This window comes from Protopterus annectens, chromosome 5.part0 (genome assembly GCF_019279795.1).
Source record: "Protopterus annectens isolate FY-2018-M chromosome 5.part0, PAN1.0, whole genome shotgun sequence".
NCBI lineage: Eukaryota > Metazoa > Chordata > Ceratodontiformes > Protopteridae > Protopterus > Protopterus annectens.
Window position 1 is genome coordinate 1,868,650,341 of NC_056735.1, and position 24,846 is coordinate 1,868,675,186.

The window sequence follows — 24,846 nt, forward strand, 5'->3', positions numbered from 1 at the left end:
CATGACCGACGCCATATCCTCAGTCTTTTTTGCCGCATGGTCCGATGCAGAAGCAATTTTGCGAGTGCAGGTTGGCGTTCTGAAAGTTTCTGAAGCCAGAGTTTCAGACCGAATCAAAGTTGGCTAAGTACCCCGTTGGGGAATATTTTGGTTTTCTTGCCTCAGTATTTAACCGGATGTCAGAAAAAGTGAATGACTGTATTTCTTGTGGGAAACAGATACCTCATAGGGATTACCATACTTTGTGTATACCTTGTTTAGGGCCTGAGCACACATTCGATGCGCTCTTGTGCTAGATTTAACAAACGCACTATTAAGAGAAGGTTAGACTGTGCCAGGTTAGTGTTTGGGAAGCGTTGTAATTATAAAATGCAGTCGGATGCTCCGACGCTTCGCTAAAAAACGCAAGGACAAAACAGCAAAGCCTAGAGTGGAGGAACCGACAGTCCCAGACGGTTCTTTAGAGGGCTCAGTGGAGCCGGAGGTTTTGCCAGGTGTTTCTTTGGAGTCTCAGGGAGAGACTTTACTGTTACAGGATGTATCCTCTCAGGATGTAGGCCAGGCTGAGGGGGCTTCTCAGGTGGCTGTTCTTCCCTCTCTTCCTAAGGTGGTCAGAGCCTCCCCTTCTGTTTCCAAGGCTTCTTTGAGGGGCAGGCCGAGTTTTGCTTCAGTGGGGGTTTCTCCTAGTACTTCAGGGTCTTTGCCTAAGAAACATATGCTTAAAATGGCAGAGGATTTGATTACTATGATAAGGGGTTCTATGCCCTCCTGATAAGAGGCCTAGGGTGGAATCTGAGTTTGAGAGTTTTGAGCAATGCTCGAGGCTTCTGAGTCTTGGCTGAAGACTTGCAGGAGTACCCTCCTTATTCTGATTCTGATGTGGATGATTCTACTCCTTCAGCTTCCTCCTGAGGATTTTTCATTTTCAGAGACTCTGCATTCCATGAGGGAGCATTTTAAATGGGAAGGTCAGGATTTCTCTGATTCCAGGAAAAGGCTTAGGGAATTCTTGTTTTTACCCCAGCACAGGCCTTTAGCTATACCTCCTGTTTTGAATGTGGTGGAAGATGTTTTTGCAGAGGCTTCCCTGAATCCAGATTCTTTGCCTCCTGCCCCAGTTAAACCGGATAGGTATTATAGGGTGCCTGAAGCTCATAAGTATCTTTTTAAGAGTCCTAGGGCAGACCCGGAACTGTCTCTCAGGGGCCTAAAGGTGTGAAGGCCTCAGTTGTTAAAAATCCTGTCCCTCCTGATAAAGAGGCAAGGGCTTTGGATAGATGGGGAAAGAAAGTGTATACTTCTTCCACTTTAGCCATGAGGGCGTTGAATTGTCAGTTTCACATGTTAAAATATCAGAATTATCTTCTTTCACAGTTGAAATCTAAGGTGGATGCTCTGGCGGAAGGTATTGAGTGTAAAGAGTTGCAGGATTTAGTTCATGTGTCTGAACAAGTGGGTAAACATTCCTTGCAATGTGGTTTTGATGCTGTGCAGGCCTCCTCCAGGGTGGCTGCCACTGGTTCTGTTCTTCGTAGGCACGCCTGGTTGAGAGATCAGAACTTAGCTGAGCATGTTAAGACAAGGATTTTGGATGCTCCTTTACAGTCTGATGTGTTGTTTGGTTCGCCTGTGGAAGCAGTTTTAAAGAAGATGGAGGACAAGGCTAAGTCTATGCAAACTGTTAAGGATTTTTGCAGGTGCAGCCTCCAAGTTTAGTAGAAATTGGCCTGCTAAGGGATGGACTTATCCTGCTTATGATTCCCAGTCTAGGGGTAGGTCTAGATGTGGTAGGGGCAGAGCTCAAGGTGCTTTTAGGCCTAGGGCAGGGAGTTCACCTGCTCAGACTTCTGGTGAGGGCAGGGGTCAGTCCTTGTAAGCAGACCCAATGACCTGCCTTTTCAGCTGCCAGTACCTTCTCGCCTGGCGGCACCTCTAGGAGGAAGACTGTCTCTTTTCAAAGAAAATTGGGATTTAATTACCCAAGACAAATGGGTTCTGGATATCATTCACCATGGTTACAGGTTTTATTTCCATACCTTGCCTCCTTTCAAAGGCATGCCAGACATTCCTCCTCTACAAAGACAAGAGGCTCACAAGCAAATTTCTCAGTTACTCCAAATAGGGGCCATTCAGCCGGTTCCTGTGCCAGAAAGGGGCCTAGGATTTTATTCTCGCCTGTTCCTAGTCCCGAAGAAGGGGAACACGTGGAGACCAATTTTGGATTTATCTATCCTCAACACTTATCTGGACATTCCCAAGTTCAAAATGTTGACGTTACAACAGCTTTTACCTCTGCTGGGCAAGGATCACTGGATGGTAACTTTAGATCTCAAGGAAGCTTACCTTCATGTGCCTATAAGACTAAGTTGCAGAAAGTATCTGCGTTTCGAGCTGGAAATTCTCATTATCAGTTCTCTGCATTGCCCTTTGGCTTATCTACTGCGCCAGAGTATTTACAAAGGTTCTGGCTCCAGTGATAGCTTACTTCAGGCTAAAAGGAATTCAAATCTATCCTTACTTGGACGATTGCCTGATTCTGGCTCAAGAAAAGGAAGACCTTCTACAGCATTTGGAATATGTCATAGCAGTGCTAAGATGCCTAGGGTATTCTGTGAACGAAATAAAGTCCAGTCTAGTACCCTCTCAAGACATGTGCTTTCTGGGTGTGAGACTGAATACAGCAGCCCAGATGGCCTTTTTAACCCCGGACAAACAAAAGAATCTTTCCAGTTACTTCCATCAACTATCTCTTCAGTCCGGGCTGACTGCAAGGACAGTCCTTCAAGCCTTAGGGTTCATGGCATCTTGTATTCTGGTGCTTCCCAATGCCAAACTGCATATGAGGAAGCTACAATGGTATCTCAAAATGTATGGACACAGCACTGCCAGGATTTGGACACTGTCATTCAAATAATACCTTGCATTCAAAAGGAATTTTTGTGGTGGGCTCAGGAATGTCACCTAAACAAGGGACTCTCTGTGACCCGGCCAGAGGCGAGTCAAATTCTAACGACAGATGCCTCAGACATTGCTTGGGAGCTCATTTAAATGGAAAGTGGATACAAGACAAGTGGCCTGCCAGACTACAGCATCTACATATCAACATGAAGGAGATGTTAGCAGTCCAGTTTGCATTAATGGCTTTCAAGGAGTTACTTCTTCCAGGGCAGGTGTTGATTATAACAGACAACACAACTGTCATGTGGTACATCAACAAACAAGGGGGGACACATTCTTACCCATTGTGCAGGCAAGCAATGATTTTATGGGAGACTGCGCTAAGCTTGCAACTAACTCTTCAGGCAAGGTTTCTGCCGGGAGCACAGAACTCCTTAGCAGATGTATTAAGCAGACAAATCATGGATCCCCACGGGTGGAAACTGGATCTTCATGTATTTCAAAAGTTGACAGTGTCCTGGGGAACTCCAGACATAGATCTGTTCGCTTCTCCACTAAACCACCAGCTGCCAAAGTTTTGCACAAAGAGGTTTCATCACACAGCTTGGAAAGTGGATGCTCTTTCTTTCAGTTGGAAAAATCTTCATGTGTATGCGTTTCCACCTCTGCCTCTTCTTCCAAAGGTGCTTCTAAAGGTCAGACAAGACAAGCCAAGGATGATTTTAATAGCTCCAGATTGGCCTCGCAGCACTGGTACCCATTACTGAGGAGTCTGGTAAAGAAGCCTCCATGGCCTTTACCCTTGATTCCACATCTGTTGTCTCAGAAGGACGGTCCTGCTCAATGTCAAGCTTCACTCTCTTCATCTAACAGCCTGGCATATTCTGTTTTGAAAGACAGCAGGTCTCAACTTCCTCAACAAGTTTTAAATGTGATTATGGAAGCCAGAAGACCTAGTACAAGGAAAGTGTACGCAGAAAAATGGAAGAGATTTTTATTTTGGACTGCAGCAAAGAATTTGGAGATTTCAGAGCCTAATTTGAGTGTGGCTCTTCAATATCTTACTGAGTTATTGGACAAAGGTTTGTCTTTCTCTTCCATTAAGATTCATGCTGCAGCAATTTCAGCTCACTATGATTGTGACCCACCATTGTTTTCACATCCTTTGTTCAAGCAATTTCTTAGAGGGGCAAAGAATATAAGACCCCCGTGAGCTCCTACTCCTGCTTGGGATCTCAATTTTGTGTTGGAGAAACTTACTCTACAACCTTTTGAGCCTGCAGCTACTGCTGAACTGAAATACTTGTCATGGAAGACTGCTTTTTGTTGGCCATTACTTCTGCAAGAAGGGTTTCTGAGTTACAGGCCCTTATGGCGGTTGAGCCTTTTTGATTTTCATAAGGATAGGGTATCATTACGCACTAATCCTTCCTTTATGCCTAAAGTGGTTTCTAGTGTGGCTTTAAACCAAACTATTCATTTGCCTACGTTTTATGCAGATCCCCAAAATAAAGGGGAAAAGATTTTGCACACTTTAGATGTACACAGGCAATTGCGTTATTATTTGAGCAGGACTAAGGATTTTAGGCAGTCTCAGCAGTTGTTTGTTTCTTTTGCTTTGAGTTCTCAGGGCAAGCCTGTGTCAAAACAAACTATTTCTAGGTGGATTGGGTTTTGCATTGCATTTTGTTATTCCCATCATGGCAAGGAGATTCCAGCTGGGATTAGGCCTCATTCCACTAGGGCTACTGCCACTTCAACAGCTTTTAAGGGGTGGCAACTAAGGATATTTTGGAGGCAGCTACTTGGAGTTCCGTGCATACTTTCTCTAAGCATTACCACCTTCCTCTCTACTCTAAGTCTAGGGCTGGTTTTGCCACAGCTATTTTGTAAGGCATGTTATCAGCTCCTGCTTCCTTATGATTTGCCAGCCTCCCGTACCTCTGCTTTGGGATTCTACCCAATAGTTAGGACTGCAGCAATGTGGAATGAAGAACATAGTACAGTTTTGTACCTACCATAAATGTAGATGTTCGAGGATCCACATTGCTGCAGTCCAATTTACCTCCCTCCTTCCCTCTGTATTTAGGGGTGGTTGTCTAGGTGAGGTTATATTCTGCTAATTTTGTATATTTTGTATATATATATATTTTGGTGCAGATATGTTGGGAGTTTTGGTTTTTGGCCTTATCTTTTCAGGGTCTTCTGACATCTGGGGCAAGAAAAGACTGAGGATATGACGTCGGTCATGCGCATTAGTACCCTGACGTACTGACGTCAGTCTAATGCGCCCTGACCGACGTCAGCCATATACTTTGGTATTCGGGCCGACTGGACAGCGGACTACCCAATAGTTAGGACTGCAGCAATGTGGATCCTCGAACATCTACATTTATGGTAGGTACAAAACTGTACTTTAGTTGTGTCAGGTGCCAGAATCCGCCATATCACACACTCACTCAGGTCTCTCAACAACAGGTACTGTTATGACTCTGTCATAGTCCATGTGGGCGTGAATGACTTGAGACGTACCTCTCTGGACTATATGAAGAGAGACATGATTGAGCTTGCTGATTGTGTCCCAAGCAGGTATGTCCCTAGCCTTAAGCAGCATTCTGCTGTTACCCAGAATGATGCTTCAATACAAACAGAAAATGATTGACTTTAACAATTGGCTTAGTTTTTGGTGTCATTCCAGGGGGTCCAGTACCTGACAGCCTTGGAAGATGTGATCGACAGACCATGATGCTTTGCTAGAGATGGCCTGCATCTGTCTCACCTGGGCTTCAAGTTTCTGGCAAAGGCTTTTGCCTCCCCTATAGTTCTTTTTCTAGGAAAAGTGATGAGGTTAAAACTACTAACATAAAAATTTCAACAAAATACAAAGCATGACACTGCTAAACGCTAGCAGTCTAAGCATGAAACTGCACTCATTGCAAGCATTCCTAACACTGGAAAATGCTGACATCTGTGCAGTCACAGAAACCTGGTTCAAAGCTGCGGTGTGCACCCCCCAGCCTTACCTGGTTACTCATCCTGTCATACATTCAGACCCCAAACTGTGGGCAGTAAAGCCAAAGGAGGTGAAGTTTCAATATGCATTAAAGACACACACACCTCTAGGCTGGTCAAACAGTATGATGTACAGGAGACACTACAGGTGCAGTTAACCATTGACGAGACCCCTGTTCAAATCATAGCTAGCTACCGGTCCCCAAATCTGACTCAAGATGCCCAGTCCGCCTTTTAGGACCTGTTCAAATATATCAGGATTCAACCCTTTACCCTGATCCTGGGTAGCTTCAACTTCCCAAACATAGACTGGAAGAACTACTCATTCCAGAACACAAATGGCCAGAGATTCCTTGATTTTGTTAATGAAAATGCCTTGGAACAGCTAGTTGATACCCCCACAAGGGGTGATAATATCTTGGACTTGGTATTAACCAACATGAGTAACCACTGCAGCATCCCTATACTATCATCCTTCCTGGTAAAATCCGACCACTTAGTGGTCACTTTCAAATTCACCATCTCCCCCAACCCCCCCAGCTAGGATCAGACATAAAAACTTCTCCAAAGCTGATTACAGCCTCCTGAGGGATGGTATAAACAGTTTCACAGCCCCTTTCCCCTCTGTAGGAACTGGAAACAATATCCAAAACTACATCAAAGTTCTATACGAGCATTTATATAGATGCATGGAATCAGGAATACCTGACAGGACTAAATCATCCTCCACAAGGAAGAGTAAACCTGTCTAGTGGACATCTGCAATAAATACTCTATAACAAAAGGAAAAAAAAAATTGCTGTACAAGACCAAGAAGGAGCAGGTGCCCAGTTGGAAGCAATGTCCCCTTAGGCTGAACAAGCAAATAAGAGCACTAGTGAAATCCTCCAAAGCAAACGTTAAGGCCAAATTGGCCACATCTACTAGAGACAATCATAAGGCCTTCTTCACATATGTTCGCAACCTCAAAGGAAGCACCCAGATCTATTCAGAACTGGTGGTCAAGGACACCACATGTACAAATGCCATAGATATACAAACTTGCTGGCTGACAGATTCAGCGAAAACTTTACCCCTCTGTCCCCCCATCAGTAAATCAGGATATCCCCAATACTTGCCCCCTTCCCCTTGTCTAGGGAACAGGTCATCACTGCTCTCTCAAAGGCAACAAATACAGCCTCCGTGGGACTCTATAACACCCCAGGCTGCATCCTACATGAACTCAGGCAGGAACTTGCAGCATCATTAGGCACCCTATTCAACCAAAGCCTGAGTACTGGCTTCTTCCCAGCTGAGTGGAGGACAGCCACTGTCATCCCTTTACACAAAGGTGGAGCATCCACCGATCCGGGAAATTATAGGATCTATCATCCTAACTAGCCTGATATGCAAAGCCATGCAACAGATTATCGTGGACCTCATTAACAAGAACATTGGCAACCTCCAAACACTTGATCCCACATGGTTTGGCTTTGTCAAGGGGAAGTCATGTCTACTAAATTTGGTCGACTTCTTTGAGATAGTCACCAAAGCCATGGACGAGGGAAAGATGATGCACACCACTTACCTTGACCTGGCCAAATCCTTTAACACTATTCCTCACTTGGGCATAATAGATAAACACTCTCAACTAGGCATCAATCCATATGTTACCAGATCGGTAGCAGACTGGTTCACTAATGGAACACATGTAGTCAAAATAGGGGAAGCCACCTCAAGCAGTAGACCTGTAACAAGCGGCATATCCCAGGGTTCGGTCTTGGGGCCTCTGTTATTTGGGATATACTTTTCTGAGGTGCAGGGCAAAACCAGTGGGCTATGGCTGACTAAGTTTACAATTGACTGTAAGCTGGGTGCTGTCATCAGTTCCCCTAGTAATGTGGACATCCTCCAAGAGGGCCTCACCCAAACATATGACTGGTGCCAGAAACATGTCCCCAAACTGAATGCCAAAAAATGCATCATCATCCCCTTTGGTGAGAGTGATGTCCCCACAAATTATCACATTAATAACAATGTCCTAAGCACTCAATCAGTTGTGAGGGATTTGGGTACCCAGGTTGATAGCAACCTGATTTTTGACCACCATGTTGCTTCCATCGTACGGAAAACCTTCTACATGGCCCACCTCATAAGTAAGGGTATCTGATCCAGGGGCAAGGAGGTCATAACATCCCTGTATTCTTCCCTAATAAGGCCCATTATTGAGTACAACGCCCCTTTCAGCTTGTACCTTGCAAAGCATATGCAGCAGCTGGAGAGGCCACAGAGGTTCCTCAATCTTCTACCATACACAGGTTAAAAGCCCTATCCCTCTACTTGGTTTCATACAGACTTCTCAGAGGTGACTTCTGCCTGGTAAACAAGTCACTGACCCCACCTTGATGGGACTGCTGCATATCCGCAAATCAAGCTACATTCCAGTAACCCGCATGCACGGCCTCAACCTGGTCTGTGACATCAACAAGACTTGTTGGCGGGACAGATGTGTGTCCCGAGACTGCCCCATCTATTGAATAGACTCCGTATCCACATCAAGCAGAGTACTTCTTTACCCCTTTGTGCAACCTTGATAACTGGATGAGAAACGGAAAATATATCCCTGGGATTCCACCCATGTCCGTGCTGGACAAGGGCATCGGGTGTTGATTTGTCCAAACATGGGCTAAACTCTTAGCTAGGCTTATAAGGGCCTCAGGGCCAATAGCCTAGTAACCTCCTATGATCCTATGGACAGCCAGAAGATATGAAGAAGCCGGTGGAGGTAGAGGAAAAAAAAAACGGTTTGGATGTTGCATTATTCTTACACTGATCAAAGAAAGACTGATGCACATAGAGAAAGACAGGTTATCGGTGAATGTGTGATTATTGAAAAGCAAAGCCTTTATTAATTTAAAACTACAACTATGCTCAAAGATGTCAGTGCCCTGTTGTAAACCAACCACATTCTAATTAACCTCATCAATGCAGTTACTCCCTGCAGCACCATCTCACTTTGAAGACACTGACTCTGTTTTTTCCTGTTGAACTACATATTGATTAACATTCAGTATATTTAATTTCAGTTATTCCCTTAGAAGTAGTAGTATTGCGTGGCTTAGCAAGATCAAGGTAAACTTGATGCACACAATCCTTTAAGTGCAGCTATTACTTTTTCAGAGAATACCCTGAGATTCATAAGACAAGATCTTCCTTTAAACTCAGATTGCTCCTTATCAAATAAAAACAAGTCTCCTGTGTTGCTTCGAATACTTACCGTTACCAGTCTTTTTTTGATTGTACATAAAATATTGGTCAGGTGGAGATTTATTTGGTTTGATGAGTACCCCCTCCCATTTTTAAAAAGCATACTGTTACCATAATGATAGTTGTGCATGATAAGGTCTGTCTTCCTCTGTGACTCGCCCTCCTTTCCCCAGCCATTTTGTTTTGGTTAGGAAGATCTTAGAGAGTCCTGTTTTCTTCAGGATTTTTCTTTGTTTCCTGTACCTTAGCACAAGCATGGATGGGGTCCTTTTAATCACAGGATCGTGGGTATAGGGGAGGAGTTTTGTAGCATGACCAGGCCTTGTTAGCCTCGAGTCCTTTGAATAGCGAGATGGAGCTGGTCCAGCATCTGTTTCTATGATAGGTACATAACTCTTAATTTGTGCAGTACAAATTTAAGTGCACTGTTCAGTCTTTTTTGAAGATTGTGTAACGTGCAAATGCATTTTAATGAAAGTATTCAGATAATGCAGAATATTATGAGACCAACAATTTATAAAAAGAAAAAAAAGTCCTGTAAACTTTAGAATATTGATTATATGATAGGGTAATTTCATACCCTCAATAATTATCATAGAATCTGATGAAGTGTTAACTGTGTGGAAGGAGTAAAACTAGAAGAAGAAATATTTTGTGCTGTGCAAGAAATAAAAGTGCATCGTTTTTGCTTTTCCATGAAGATTTTATTAAGACATTACAGAATATGGTGAAGCAACATTGCATGAAATAGATTATTAAACATGATGGGGAGAATATATTAAAGATTTGTCATTGTAGGTGTGTTTGAATATACTGATGACAGTGGAGGAACAATTTTTATGTTGATGTACTCACTGTAGTGATGTCAAGCATGGTATAAGTTGGCAATCTGAATAATTTGACATTAAGGTGATTAAGACCAACATATTGGAACTGAGTGCAGCTATAAGTATAAAAACATATAATACATTTGTAATGAGATTTTTCATTGTTGGTGATTTGCATGAATTATGTGTAAGTTTATAAAGTCTGAATTAAATAACATGTTGGAATTCCTTAAAGATATTCATACTGCGATACCACCTGTATCCAGGTACAAGAGATGAAAACTAGATGCAAATTGGGGAGCAGCATGATGGGGTGAGATCCAATTGGTGTCATCCAGTAATTTGAGGACTTGGCAAATAAATTATATTAAATTAAATGACATATTAGTTGCTTTGATCAGAGGAGAATGTTTAGTTTTGATAAGCATACAATGTGATGCAGTTGACTGAACGTAAGGCCTGATGTATTCATAAAGAATTAAAATGTCATGTACTTTCAAAAGCCATGTAACTGACACACTGATATGTCATTAAGGGGTTATTTGCATATATCCCGTGAGCCATTACTGCAGAAGTTTTAATGTATTACACAGTGAAGATTCTAGCTTGGATGGGTCTTTTTTGCAGTTTTTACTAAATGGTTTGTCAAGATGACATTATTACCATTTGGATGAGTGTGAAAGATAAAATATACAAGGTATATGCCAGTCATGCTGGGTATGCTTTATCTGACTGGACGAAATGGCCACATTGAATTTGTTCAAGAAGTACTTGTAAGTAAATAAATAGACTTTCTTTTCCCTGTTGGTTAAGCTGACGTGTGGATGAGATGATGTCATGGACAAAGCAGGGCATGAGTCAGACTGTTGGTGCGTCACTGTAAAATGAGATAAAATTGTGTAGACAGGGATAAAATGTGTGACTTTGGTATTACATATTTAATGCAGATGTTGCCTTAAGGATTTAGTAGTAAAGAAAATGGTATTTCTTGTATTATACAAGATGTAAAGATAATTGGATAATGGGAAATGTATGAGAATTGGACAGTGATTCATGCAGTATAGGATGAAAAAATGTATAGGAAGAGGTAGACAATGTACTGGAGACAGAAAAGATGATATAGGGAGATTTATTTATTTGGCTACTAGGAAAGTCCGACTGAGTAGAACTCCATTTTCAGGGGAGATCCAGGGAGAAAAACTCCAAATTATTACAAAACATAAGAACATTAATTTTATAATCTTCAACAATAAAACAAAAACATCTGCAGTTTAAATAATTATAACAAATTAGACAATATAAAATATTGGTTAAGAATCTATACAAGGTATATGACAATCGTTTAATATTTAAAGAAATTTTAGACATTTTGAGTGAAATTAAATGTGGACTTTGTAGCACTAAATTCTTATAGGGCAATTTCACAGAAATGGTTGCCTTTTTCCTAACTGAGAGTTTTGGGAAGAGAGGCTTTGGAGTACTGCATTCGTGAATAAAGGGATATGGTGAATAATATCACAGTGTTAGAGATGAAGACTGTAGCTGATTGTGTGTATTGGTAAGAGTGCAATATACTGATGGTTTCTGAAGCCTTTCTCCTTGGGCCTCCGCTGAAAATGGGCTCTGTCCAAGTCAGACTTTCCAGGTAAACAAATATAAATTAAAATAAAAATTAAACAAAAGATATTCCTGGGTCTAGAGGTGGCTAGTGGGACTCATTTAGAAGAGTGACATATACAGCTTTTATATCAGATAAACTATTTAAAATTAGGAGAGAATTCAGCTGTAATTGTAGACAAATTGTGAGTAAGATTAAGAGATGTACATGTGATGGTTAATAATATACTTTACTGCGTACTGAGAAATGTCTTGATAAATGTCCAAGAAAATGTAATGTGATATGTTTAAGAAGATAAAGGAGTAGCACCGCAGTGTAGAGATGGGTAATATTAATAAAGAAGGCTTTGCAAAAAAAAAAAAAAAATCTACTCCAAACAGGTAATTCAAAAACTGAGACTGTCATAAGCTCATATTATGTCTTTTGAGCAGCAGCACTTAGAGGTTGCCTTTCAGTGTGTTCATAGTGGACTTCTTGGACTGACCACATATCTGAAATGTTTGCTTATGGAGTTGTTAAAATGACCAAATGCTTTTAAAAGCCAGCGGTAGATAGATTACAGTAAAATTATTGTTAGTAGTAGTAACCAGGGTCAGGTAGCTCATAGTGTTTTTCTAATTGTCATATCTGTGAAATCCCCCGTTTTATGTTCCATAGAAATATGTATTCACTGCATATGAATTCTTATGAGGTGCATTGCTTAATTTTATTTATTTCAAGTAATGTAGTTTATTATTCAGTTTCAGAAGCTTGTAACTGTTGTTAAGTGTATGTGCAAATTTAGAGACCTTTTAACTGTTGGCTTGCTCATTTTGTAGAGCAGCTATTTAAACTTTAGCTACCACCTAATTATACTACTTTAGGCTTATTTTGAAAGTGAACAGTGATTGTACTCTTGGTGTGCTACCTTGGTCTTGCTGATTTCAGTGTGTTACTGTAAGGAAAAGAAGAGGGGCAGTGCCACTATAAAAGAAATAATAGGAATCATAGGAAATTCAAAGCTATTAAGTCTTGCGACTATTACACCTTGTCAGTTCCCACCCTAGACTTGCACCTTCCCTCTCAAGGCGAGCTGAGCCAGTGAAGCTTGGGGGAGAATTTAAGAATACCCATCCAATTAAACAGGCTCTGTTCTAAGGAATGTAGTATATCACACCACTTTATCCGCAAAGGGAATAAAGTATATTCCAGTATTTAGGGAGACACCGACTAACAAATCAGTCTCTCCACTTTGTTTTATTTATCTGCTGAAGCATGTTTAGATTCCTTGATCGAATGTTGTCTTTCCCTTCTGCCTCAACAAATCAGAATATCAAATTTGAATGGATTTGAGTTTGGCACCTAAACAAGACTTCATGGCTCCAAGGCTCAAGCTCCTCCCCTTCCCATAATGCAACACCACCTTAACAGCCCTCAAGTCTTATTTGCTGCTTTTCAAGCAAGATGCGGTCTCCTTGACTCTGCCATCATCAAGAGTTTCAAGTTCAGATAATAGCTATTTTGTGGTGTTTGTTTGCCTGTTTCTTTTTTGTGCTTCCTAGTGTTCTTTGGATAGTTCAACTAGTTTAGCTCTTGTCAGGAAAGTAAATGTATTTGTCTGTTGTTCCAGCCATTTCTCCCTTCTCCTCTCCCTTTCCTTTAAAAAAAAAGTTTACTTTTTACCTTGGTCTTGGTTTTCATAGTGAGATTTATTTTGAGTTTGTACTTAACTTCTCTAGTACTGTGTTTTTTTTTTTCTTTTCTCTCTGGGTATTTGCGTATTTGGAGTGCTTGATGTTTGAAGTGTGTTTGACAAGGCCTCATTGTTCAAGAAGTTTGTGGGCACAAGATTCCCTCCCAGGATCTGCATGCTAAATTAATTTATTGTTTGGGGGAGGCTCATCTTCAGGATGAGTGCTATCTTTATGCTGTTGTTGGGCCTCTGGCTCTTTCAAACCAGCAGTCCAAGTTAATTTTGAAGGGTCTTCTCCCTGCTACCGTGGAAGAAATGACCACGATTGCTGCTGCTTCTCCCCAAACAAAAGAAGCATTTGGGAGACATCCTCCAGAAAGTCAGAGAGAAGCTGAGAAGAGTTAGGATTCCTGTAAGAGGTCTCTGGATCCCTACCCTGATTTCTGGTCCACCTCCAAAAATCCTACTGTTCTGTGATCCAACTTTCATGGTCTCCTCAGCTGTAAAGGCAGATTGCTGTAGAATCCAGTCTCCACTGCTTAGCTTGTCGGAGCCTGCCTTTTCTCCTGAGTCTTCCCTCCAATTTTCTAATTTTTTCTTTTAAAAATATGGTCATCTGAGTTTAGAACTGCCCTCACTGACATCTTTTTAGATCAGATCAGTCCTCAAGAAGTTTTACCAGAGCTGACATGCATAAGATGTTCAACTTTTTGAAGTTGCATATTCAGCTGAGGGTTTTTCCTACTCCTCCCACTTCAGGGGTCATGCTTCTAGTATCTGCGACTCCTGTTGTTATTGCTCTTTCCACAATCCAACCTTCAGATCCAGTGGTTTTAGATCATGGTGCTCTCCAGGTGGTGCCCCTGTCAGAGCCAGTAGTCTGGACACATGTAATTCTTGATTGTGTCCTTATGTTGCTTGACTTCAACTACCTCAGACCTTGTTGGGTCTTGGAAAGGAGTCAGTGCCAGGTTTTGGGAGTCGAGGTTTACTCCAAGGTGCTTGGAGCCATCCTTGTTTCTCTGTAGTTCACTCCTCAACAGCTCAGCTCTGATGTCAGCCTCAGCCCTGAGCTGCATCCAGGGAGGCACTCCTGTCTGCATCCTTGGGTCCTAGAAGGCCCTCCTCAGGACCAAGTTCAGTCTCTGTATTTGAGATTTTTGAAAGGATTCCCTTCTATTCGGGAGAGGGGACTCCTCATTTACATCTGGATCTACCCTGTAATCTAGCTGCTTCTGTTCCCATTTACACATTATCCTTGAGACAGCCAGACTCTTAATTTCAGGCAAGCTCAACACTTCGGTTCCCCCTGATACTTCCAGTTCCTCCACTGATGCACACTTGTGGAGGAACCCAGGAAATAGTGCAAGAAGAGGCATTTGGACACCCCTCAGGAGTCCCTCGCAGAAGACATTGACCTCAATGAGGGGGGAGGGTCCCCAAGATCTCCCTTGGAAGAGGTCTCCTTCGGAGACCTTCTGGAATTACTGCAGCAGATGGGTGTCTGGTCTACTGATGCTTCTTTCCAGGAGAAGTCCGTGTTCTTCAAGCATTTTGTGGGTGACCTCATCGACCTTGTCTCTCAGAGGGCACAGAAAGCACTGGATGTGATGGAATCCTTTCCCCATAAACCAGACAAGATTTCGTTTTCCCCCAGGGACAGGATGCACTAGAGTAAAGGGCACCCTGTGAATGCCATTGTGGTGGCCACAGGCAGTAAAAAGGAGCTATCTGAAGAGAGTTTCCATCGCCCATTCCCCCAAATAGGGAAATTAGAGTGTTGGACAGATTCAAGAAGTGAGTGTACACTTTGGCAACCTTTGCTTTGCAGAAGCTGAACTACATGACTCATGTTGCTTTCAGAGGGACTTGACTAATGACGTCTCTAAAGCTATTTCTAGAGTCACATCTGCATAGTCCAGTAGGGTGTTGAAGTCCCAGTTATCCACCATGCAGTCCTTCTCAAGTATGTCCCTGTGCTTTTTGCCTAATTTAGCAGATGAAACTAGCAGAAGGTACTGGCATTGCTGTTTACAACCATGCCTAGATGCAATTATGTAATTTTACAGCAAACTTCACCATCATTCCTAAATGTTCCTTTTGACAGGGCTTCCCTGTTTGGTCCCAAAGTTAAAGAAACTCTTACTAGAAGTGAGTGGAAGGGCAAGACGCTGTCTGCCATTGGCATTTCTTTTTCCACCCCTCAAAAGTCCTTTTCTCATAACCAGAATGGTGGAAATTTCTATGCTTTCATAAAACCAGGGTTTCTTCCTGAGCACTTTCTAGAGAAAGAGCCTCCCAAGGCAGTGGGGGGAGGAGGGGTGAATGCTGCCTTTCAGGTAGAGGTGGTCAGCATCATCAGGGGTTTTTTGGTCAATTCTCCATCAAACTCTTCCAGTGTTCCTGAATGCTTGTCTGACTGTCCTGCTCTGGAGAAAATCAGAGCACATCTACCACTGCACCCACTCAACTGTTCAGCCATCACCCAAGATTCTTGGGTGCTGAGAATACTTTTCAGGGGATACTTTGAATGGGGGAGATGGGGGATAAAGTCAAAAAGCCTTTCCCAGCTGTACCATCCCCTCAGCAAAGGGCAGCAGCTCTAGGTAGGTCAAAGCTTCTAGAGAAACAAGTCATCCAGGTGGTTCCACCAGACCAGAGAGGATCTGGAGTCTATTTGAGATTTGTTTTACTCTTAAAGAAGAATAGGAACCTCAGACCAATCTTGGACATCAGCAGGTTGAACAGCTTTCTGAAAAAGACATCATTCCGGATGGTCTCATTGCAGTCCATCTTGCCTCTGATAAGGAAAGATGATTGGGTGTGCTTGTTAGACTTCCAAGGCACCTACTATCACATCAAAATAGCCAGACAATCGAAGAGGCTCCTTCACTTCTGGCTGGGAACAAGTCACTCTAAATGGCACTGACATTTGATCTCACACACCCCCATTTACCAAGTGCATGGCAGTGGTAGTAGCTACATGACTTAGGTTGCAGGAGTTCCAAGTGTTCCCTAATCTGGATGACTGTCTCATCATTACCACCTTGACGGACTCTGTTATCTTGGCCAAAGACTCCTTACTTCGTCTGTGCTCATCCTTGTTTTTTGGGAAAGGGCAACCATTTTTTTTTAAAAGAGTAAAGGTTTAAGTATTTAGTAGAAAAATAGCTGTAGCAGTTACTGGTGGCTGGTTTATTGTTCTCAGTGTTAAGAAGTGATATTTTCTACTATGTTTCAGGTGTATAGATCTTGAGATGCTCTCTCTTGATGTTTGAAAATAGATGTGATTTGGGGGTTGAAACTATTTTTTCAGTTAGTCTTCAGATTTGGCTTTTAACTCACAAGCTGTGAGATGCGACTCGCTCCTTTTGGCTTGTTGCTGTAGTTAAGTTTAGTTTACATTCGAAACAGCTTTTTGACATGACACTATATAATCATAGTTCTACACCTGCAGTACTCCTGATCTAGTTCTGAATTAGACCTGGATTGAGGAGGACAGACAAGTGGATAACTAGGTAGCATCCTTTAAGCTGCCATGCCTTTATTTGTCGTAGTCCACTATTTAGTTTGCTAAGCAGACCAGAAACAACAAACACATTACACACATTGCTCAGCTAGAGTAGAACTGATGGCATGTCAGGGCTTACTTTATCTTTGCTTGAATAGATCACCTCATTTTGTATTGACTTAGGGGAGATTGGAACGAAGTGCTGACTGTTCATCTTGTACTATTTTTCATTGCAGGGAAGTTCTTGTTAATGTTGCAGTCGGTTAAGAGAGCTTTTTCCCTCGAACCAAATAATCCATGGCTTCATGAATGCTTAATTAGGTTTGCAAATCGTGGTAAGCATATTTTACTTTATTTCTGTTTTCAACGTTTGTGCAAAAGCTTCTTTTCTTTAGTATCTTAATAAAGTCTGCTTGTAGTGTAGTATAGATGTTTTAATTTGAAAAAACTTTGAGAATACAGAATTAGTCCTGGAGTAGTAACTGAATAACTTTGCATTTAATCTTCAAGGACCTTTTAGCAATGACTTGATTGGCTCTGTTTCCTGGCACCCATAATAAGCTGATTATTTTCATGTTGTCAGATACTTGTGCATGGAGAATGTGTGTATCAGATTTGTATATTAGGATGTCCATGTGTTAGTATAAAGGGGTGCATCTAGAAAAAGGAATCCCGTGGTCATTATTCATGGTGGTATAGCAACAGCAAATTATAACATTTAGGCTTATTCATCAGTAGATCTGCATATGTGTGTGTGTGTGTGTGTGTGTGTGTGTGTGTATATATATATATATGTATATATATGTGTATATATATATATATATATGTGTGTATATATATATATTTGTGTGTGTGTTTGGTACTGCCACCTGAATGATTTTGTTGAGTGGGTTAGTCCACTTGTTTATGACTCATTTTCAGTTGAGGTCTGAGTTGAAAAACAGTGAAAATTACAGTACATTTTACACGTGTTAAGCGGGAGTTTCACTGGTTCAGGTATGTTTGCATTTTCAGATTTGTTCAACTGCAGTAAATCTAGAATTATTGAGATGTTCTCCTTTCTTGGCACCAGAAGTATCCTACGTCAAAAAGCTTTGACTAATAGGCACTCTGGGTAGCAATCCTTAACAGAAATTGATCCAGTATTTGAAAGGCAGGTGTATTTGGTGAAAACGAGAATGTGGAGCTAGCTGACTACATGATTTCTGAACAGATTTTGTAACATAATCTTGCTAATCTTTTTGTGGCATTTTTGTCTGTGATTATTTGTTTGTTGGCAGAAAATGACTCTGAAGTTTTCTTCACAAAGGGTAATGAGTGAACGAAAGGAACAATAATAGTAGTACAGTAGTTATTTTGAGTTTCTCTTGTAGTTGTCTGCCCTTTCCTTTTGCATGTTATAGCTATAGTTGAACTGCTTTTACTGATGAGAGAGCTTTAAGACTGAGTGATAGGTGCATAGTTATTTGAAAGAAGATATTGTTTTGCTCTTTTTTGTCTACATGAAGAATAATCTCTTCTGGTTGACTTAACATGGTTTTTGAGTTACATGTGCATTCGAAAGCCACAATTTCAGGTTCCCATTGTAGAATTTGGATCTAATCTAGCCTTCCTAAAACTATTCCTGACATATCAGCCATTGAAGCAGCACAGGTAGCATCATAAGTACATTTCAGTGTATGACCTATCTTGTCTGCTGTTTTGACTGATTTTTTTTTTTAAATTTGTTTTGTGACATTGCTGTTAGAAATAATTTGTGTTTTTTGTTGAGTTTGGTCTAATGTGGAACTCTAATGTAAAGTTGTGTGAACCAAATAGTTCAATTCTGAAACTGTCAAGGTACTTGTGTAAACCTTTTTATCATGGTTGTGTAGTAATCTTGAATTTTTATTTAAAGGGAATGAATCTACTGAATAGTCTTCCACTATGAGTCTTTTTCTTCTTTCACCTTTTTCCGGTTAGGGGCCGCCACAGTGGAACTCTGGTCCGCTAATGACTGGCAGTTGATTTTTGCAATGCCGAGGTGCCAGCCCGACGCCCAACCTTCAATGAAGGCATGCCCATTCACGCATGTCTTTCGAACGCCACTCGACCACGCGGAGGACATGCAGACTCCACACAGAAGGCGCTCCTGCCGAGAATCAAACGGGAGAACCTCTTGCTGTGAGGCGACAATGCTACCGCTGCACCACCGCAGCTTCAGTCTTCCACTCAGAGTAAAGGTTGAAAATGGTGTTGTTGCAGGATCATCAGTGTGTACAGTAAATAAATCTTACTTATCTAAAGATTTATACTACCTGTCAGACTTTTCTTTATTATTAGAGGTTGAAAACCTGCCTATCTAAAGATTTGCCAACACCTTGTCAGTTCTGAGGTTGAGAATCTGGGCACAGATTTTGTCTTTAATGCACTTTTAAAAGTGTGGTGGAGAAATTGTACATTTTACATCTGAGAAACCTCATCATTTGTTGGTATCGTTTCTCGAATGACAAGGCATTACCTCCAGACCAACCAAAATATTGTCCATGAAAGTAGAGATGCCTTGTTGTCCTGTCTCACCTTCATTCTTAATAGGATGGTTCGGATCTGATCCGACTCTCCCTTTATATGCAAGTTCTAGGTCTCCCACTAGCTCGTGGCTAAACCCTATCCCAGCATACACTAGGAAAACTCCCCAGATCTCGTTTGCTGCTAAACAAGATCGGGTGCTCTTTCTGCTAGCCCTGTCTAAGTATAACCTTTCTATTATTCTCTATTGCAAAAAATGTGCTTCTTTTCATTGTTAATTAAAATTTGTGGTTTATCGTACTGCATAGTGTACTTATTTATTTATTTTTTTTGTGGGGGGTTTTTTTCTGCTGTTGGCCGTCGACTTCCTTTTCAGCTTTGTTCTCCCTCTCCTGGCTTTTACCTTAAAAGTTAATTAGCCTGTTTAAGTTAGAGGGCTCTTTCTCTGGTTGCTCTTCCCTTTCTGCTTGTTTTTCTGTTTAAAGCCTCCTTTTCTACAGACAGTTCTTTTGAGTTAGAGAACTGCTTATCCCTTAGTCCGTTTACGTTAGACGCCTTTCTCCTTCTCTATCCCTTTCTGTCTCCCGGGCATAGCCCATTTAAGTTAGAGGACTTTACCCTCTTTTAATTCTTAGTTCCTTAAAAAAAAAAAAAAATATATATATATGTGTGTGTGTGTGTATATATATATAACTTCTCTAGCTACTTCTTTTCTCTGTTACAATGTCTTCTAAGGAGTTGAAACCATCAGGTTTCAAAAAATGCGGACAAAAAAATATCGTTGACTGATAGACGCACAGTTTGTGTTTATTGTCTAGGAGCTGTCTACCACATGGTGAACCTTCCCCCATGGGTAGAGGGGGAAGTAGTAATGGACAATGCCATCCACGTGGCAGAGGGGGTCTGCAGAATAAGGGCGACAAAGAATCATTCTTTGGTAAGCCCTTTCAGTGCTCCTGAAAGGAGGCCTGCCTGTCCATCTCTGGAGGCAGTCGGCGGCCGCTTATCTTTGTACCCAGAGGCCTGGCAAAAAATAACAGACAAATGGGTACAAAGCACCATATCCAGAGGTTACTCCATTCCCTTTTCCTTCCCCATCCCAAACATGAAAAAGATCCCAGATGTTCCACCCAGTCAGAGGGAACAAGCAATATTAGAAATTCAAAAGTTGCTAGACAAGAGAGTCATCCAAACAGTCACCGCAGACCAATTAGGATCCGGAACTTACTCAAAATTCTTTTTAGTTCCAAAAAAAACAGGGGACTGGAGATCAATTCTGGATTTCAGCAATCTAAACAAATCAGTAAGAAAGTCCAAGTTCTGGATGGTAACACTGAAGTCAGTATTCCCTTTTCTGGGACAACACAAATGGATGTGCCCGATAAATGGACAGTTGATCCAGGAGACACCATAGCTTTTGGATGGGAGCCACTCACAACCGTTTCGTGCTCTGCCCTTTGGTCTCACCACAACCCCCAGAGGGTTCACCAAATGTATGTCAGTAGTCGCGGCTCACTTGAGACACCTAGAATTCTGGTTGTTTCTATACTTAGACGACTGGCTCCTAATCACCACCACCAAGCATCTACTAATAAAAGCAAAAGACACCACCTTGCAGCTCTGCTCTCACCTAGGTATTGCAATAAACTACGAGAAATCCATCTTGCTGGCTTCTCAACATGTATTTATAGGAGCAGAATTGGACTCAACAAACATGGTGGCCAGACTTCCTCCAGATAGAGTTCAAGTCCTACGATGTCAGGTGTTAAACTTTCTCTCAGAAGAAGAAAAAAGCACAAGCAAGAATAGACCTAAAAGTCTTGGGAACCATGGCAGTAGCAATAACTCTGATCCCCTCAGCACGTCCACACATGAGAATTCTCCAGTGACGACTGTCCACTCAGTGGTCGATGCAGGATTTGCTGATGTCCCACAAAATAATAACAAACTTGCAAAAAAGACCTTAATTGATGGCTTTACTCCACCCATGTGACGCTAGGCCGATCATTTGTACTTCCCCAACCATTGGCCACAGTGACCATGCACGTCTCTCAGATTAGGTAGATTGGGTGGGGGGGGGCATTATCTGGGAAAGATATTCCAAGGTACCTTGCAGGATCATGAGGCCCATTTGCACATCAATGTCCTTGAAATGAGAGTGGTGCTTCTAGCATTGCAAGCATTCCAGGAGACTCTTCCGCTGGGAACTATTGCAGTACAGACAGACAACATGTCAGATGTATGGTACATAAACAAGGAGGAACCAGATCTTATGCGCTTTGTCAAGATGCCCTGAGAGCATGGCAGTGGGTGACCTTTTCTCAACTTTTTCTGATAGCAACACACATCCTGGGGAAATCCAACGTGATAGCGGACAGACTCAGCAGATCAATTCTGTTGTCTCACAAGTAGTCCCTAAAACAAGGGGTAGCGGAAAAGATTTTCCACAAATGGAGCCAGCCTGCTGCAACCTTTTTGCGACATCCATGAATGCCAAATGCAGCAGCTTCTTTGCCCTTATCTCCCCTCTGGGGGAGTCACCAAGGGATGCACTTGTTCACGATTGGCCCTTGGGTTTCCTCTGTGCCTTTCCTCCTTTTCCATTAAAGGGAAAACTCTGGGCTAGAACTAAAAAAATGTTTTTTTCAGTCTGTCTTTGTTTCCAGACCTATTTTAACACCTAAAACTGACTCTTAAGTGCTTTATTTGTAATTTTAGCCTGTTTACCACAACATGGCTACCGATGGGGCTTGCTATATCAACGTGATCTACTTCTCCTTCAAGCCTTTCTCTTTCCCATAAAGCATTTCAAGTCTCCTTTCTGTGACTCATGCCAGACCTAAGGAAGTAACTGTGAATTCCCATGCCATTGACATATAATGGGACATCTGTGACTCCTTGTCAGTTTGTATTCCTTCTGTTAGGCCTGCTTCTTTTCTGTTGCTAATCACCCTCATTTATGTTTAGATCAGAGCTTGCTTTACAGTATAATTTGAAGTTATCTAGCAGCAGACAGAGTTGTAGCTAAACTGGATGCCTTTGTTCCAAGTATTCTTTTGTAGTCCAGCATGAATCGACAGTCCCCTCCTCCCACACTATTGCAGAGGTGTGAAAACTGTCACTGCAACTGACAGCTCACAATAGAAAGGAATGGAGTGCCATTTCAAATGTCTTCCCCTCTGCCTGCAGAATCATTTGTTAGGCAGCAGCAGAAAGATTTATGTAAAAAATTTCAAATTAAATTTCGTAAAACAGTTGAGGATAATTTTTGATTATTTCATTGTGTACACTTTTTTTATTTCCTCCTTATTTCTACAAGACATTATTATGTTAACTTATGTTTGTTTTAGAATCTCTTTGAGGAACATTAGCCTAGTGACATGTTTTTGTATTTTACATGACATTTTCATCATTTCCACACATTTTGAAGGACTGTAAAACGGTAGATAGCAAACCTGTGTCTGTGATGCTGGCACAGTAAAATTATGTACTGAAAACTCACTGTTTTCTATACTCCATGCAGTGAAAATTTTTTTTTGGGGGGGGCTACAAATTATTTTGTGCATGTATGTATCACTTGCATAATGCATATAACAGGCATTTGGGAGCTTAATATGATCTCCTCTAATTCAGCTGAAACTATTTAGCAATCCTTTAGTCCTTTATCCATATTAGTAAATTTACTTTGAGGCCCTCCCTGCCTTTCTCTGTGCATATTTCAAATCTTACTGCTCCACTGGTCATATATCGAGCTGTTAATTGGCAGTCGACACTACTCAGCCAAACACAGTTATTCATATTTTTCACATTACTAATTTGACTTCGGTCTCTTTAAAACAACAAAAGAGACGTGCAGTTCGCAGAAAACACCACATAAGAGGGTCACTCAAATAAGGATTGCAGCATCCAATTTGCAGTTGTACCAACTAAACATGTCAAGTCAGGCAGTAAGCACACCGGAGTAATACTACTGTCAGTGTCATGAGTACAGAATGCCAATTTTGACTCCATAATTTTCCTGCTTAGGTTATTACAAGTCACTGTACCAGGCAGTGCTGTGTGCCCTTTTGGCCGTATTGCACATCTTAATCCAAGTTCTCCTAAATATTGCCACCTGAGATCCAAAAGCACATGTCATAGCGCTCTCCCCTTTGTGTAAATGTGTGTAGGCACTAACAATTACTTAAGGATACCTAAAATACATGTATCACATCACACAAACCCCTTTGCCATCAAATTGGTGACTGCTGCATAATGATGTTCATCGTGTTTCACTGCTGCAGTCATTACACTTGGGTTATCCTGCCGTCAGGTGGTCCCGCAGTCGGCCAGAGTTCCAAAGTCTTGGTCCGGCGTCGGTTGCTGTCACCTCCTCCTTGACATCAGTGCGTCAGGGGTATACAAGAAGCAGCCAACGCCATTTTCTTCAGTCTTTCTTGCCGCATGGTGCCCGAAGCAAAAGCAGTTCACAAGTGCTGGTCGCCCGACTCCTGAGATATCAAATTCGATTTTCAGAACCGAAGTCTTCAATAAAGCTAAGTACCCCGTTGGGGAAACTTTTTCTTGCCTCAGTCCGATGTCAGTAAAAGTTAATAATTGTATTTCTTGTGGGAAGCAAATACCTCATAAGGATTTTCATTCTTACTGTATTCCATGCCTAGGCCCAGATCACGATGTCACTAGTTGTCGGTTTTGTGCTAGATTTAACAAACGCACTATTAAACGTCGGTTTGATTTTGCTCGCCATTACTTTGGCCGAAGGTTTAATTATACCATGCCATCGGAACAACCGACGACCGGAATTCACAAAAAAACGCACAGATAAGGACAGGCATCCGAGGCCCAAAACTGCCGACGAAGCCTCTTCTAGGCCAGTCGCTGGTTCGCCAGTTCTCAGTGAGGTGCTTTTGCAGCCCCTGACACCCGCTACCGACTCCCACGTGGAGGTGCCTAGGCCTCTGGATACTCAAGGTGTTGGGCCAATGGAGACTAACCCTTCAGATAGGTCCGGAGCCACTGAGCAGGCTTCGGCTTCTGAGGGTGTTTTCAGACCTTAAAAACTTACCATTGCAACTACAGCCAAGTCTAAAACTACTTATAAGACAAAGAAGCAAGTACAGCATTCACCTGGACAGGCCTCCATGCCTAAAAAACAGATGCTCAAAATGGCCGAAGACTTGATTACTCTGATCAGGGGTTCCCATCCCCTTCCTGATAAAAGGTCTAGGCAGGATACAGACTATGATTCCTCTGACCAGGTTTCTATATATTCTGATTCCTCTTCAGACCAGGGATACTCTTTACCCCCCTGTGAGGACTCTGATGCTGAAGAATCAATTCCTTCAGCCTCTCCTCCTGAGGATTACTCTTTTGGGGAAACTTTACATACCATGAGGGAGCATTTCCATTAGGAGGGTGAGGATTACTCAGAATCCAAGAAAAGGCTCAGAGACATTCTTTTATTGCCTCAGCACAGGCCCCTTGCTATTCCGCCAGTGTTGGACATTGTGGATGATGTGTTCTCTGAATCTAGTTTAAATCCTGATTCTTTACC

General features: G+C 41.9%; 1 protein-coding gene across 1 annotated transcript in view; it reads left to right on the forward strand.

The window, feature by feature from the left end:
* NAA16 (N-alpha-acetyltransferase 16, NatA auxiliary subunit) overlaps positions 1–24,846 on the forward strand; it is a 2,694,704-nt gene that overhangs the window by 2,190,537 nt on the left and 479,321 nt on the right. Inside the window, exon 17 of the mRNA XM_044071699.1 lies at positions 17,021–17,119. Within this exon, the coding sequence (XP_043927634.1) occupies positions 17,021–17,119 (99 nt within the window). The remainder of the gene's footprint in view (positions 1–17,020; positions 17,120–24,846) is intronic.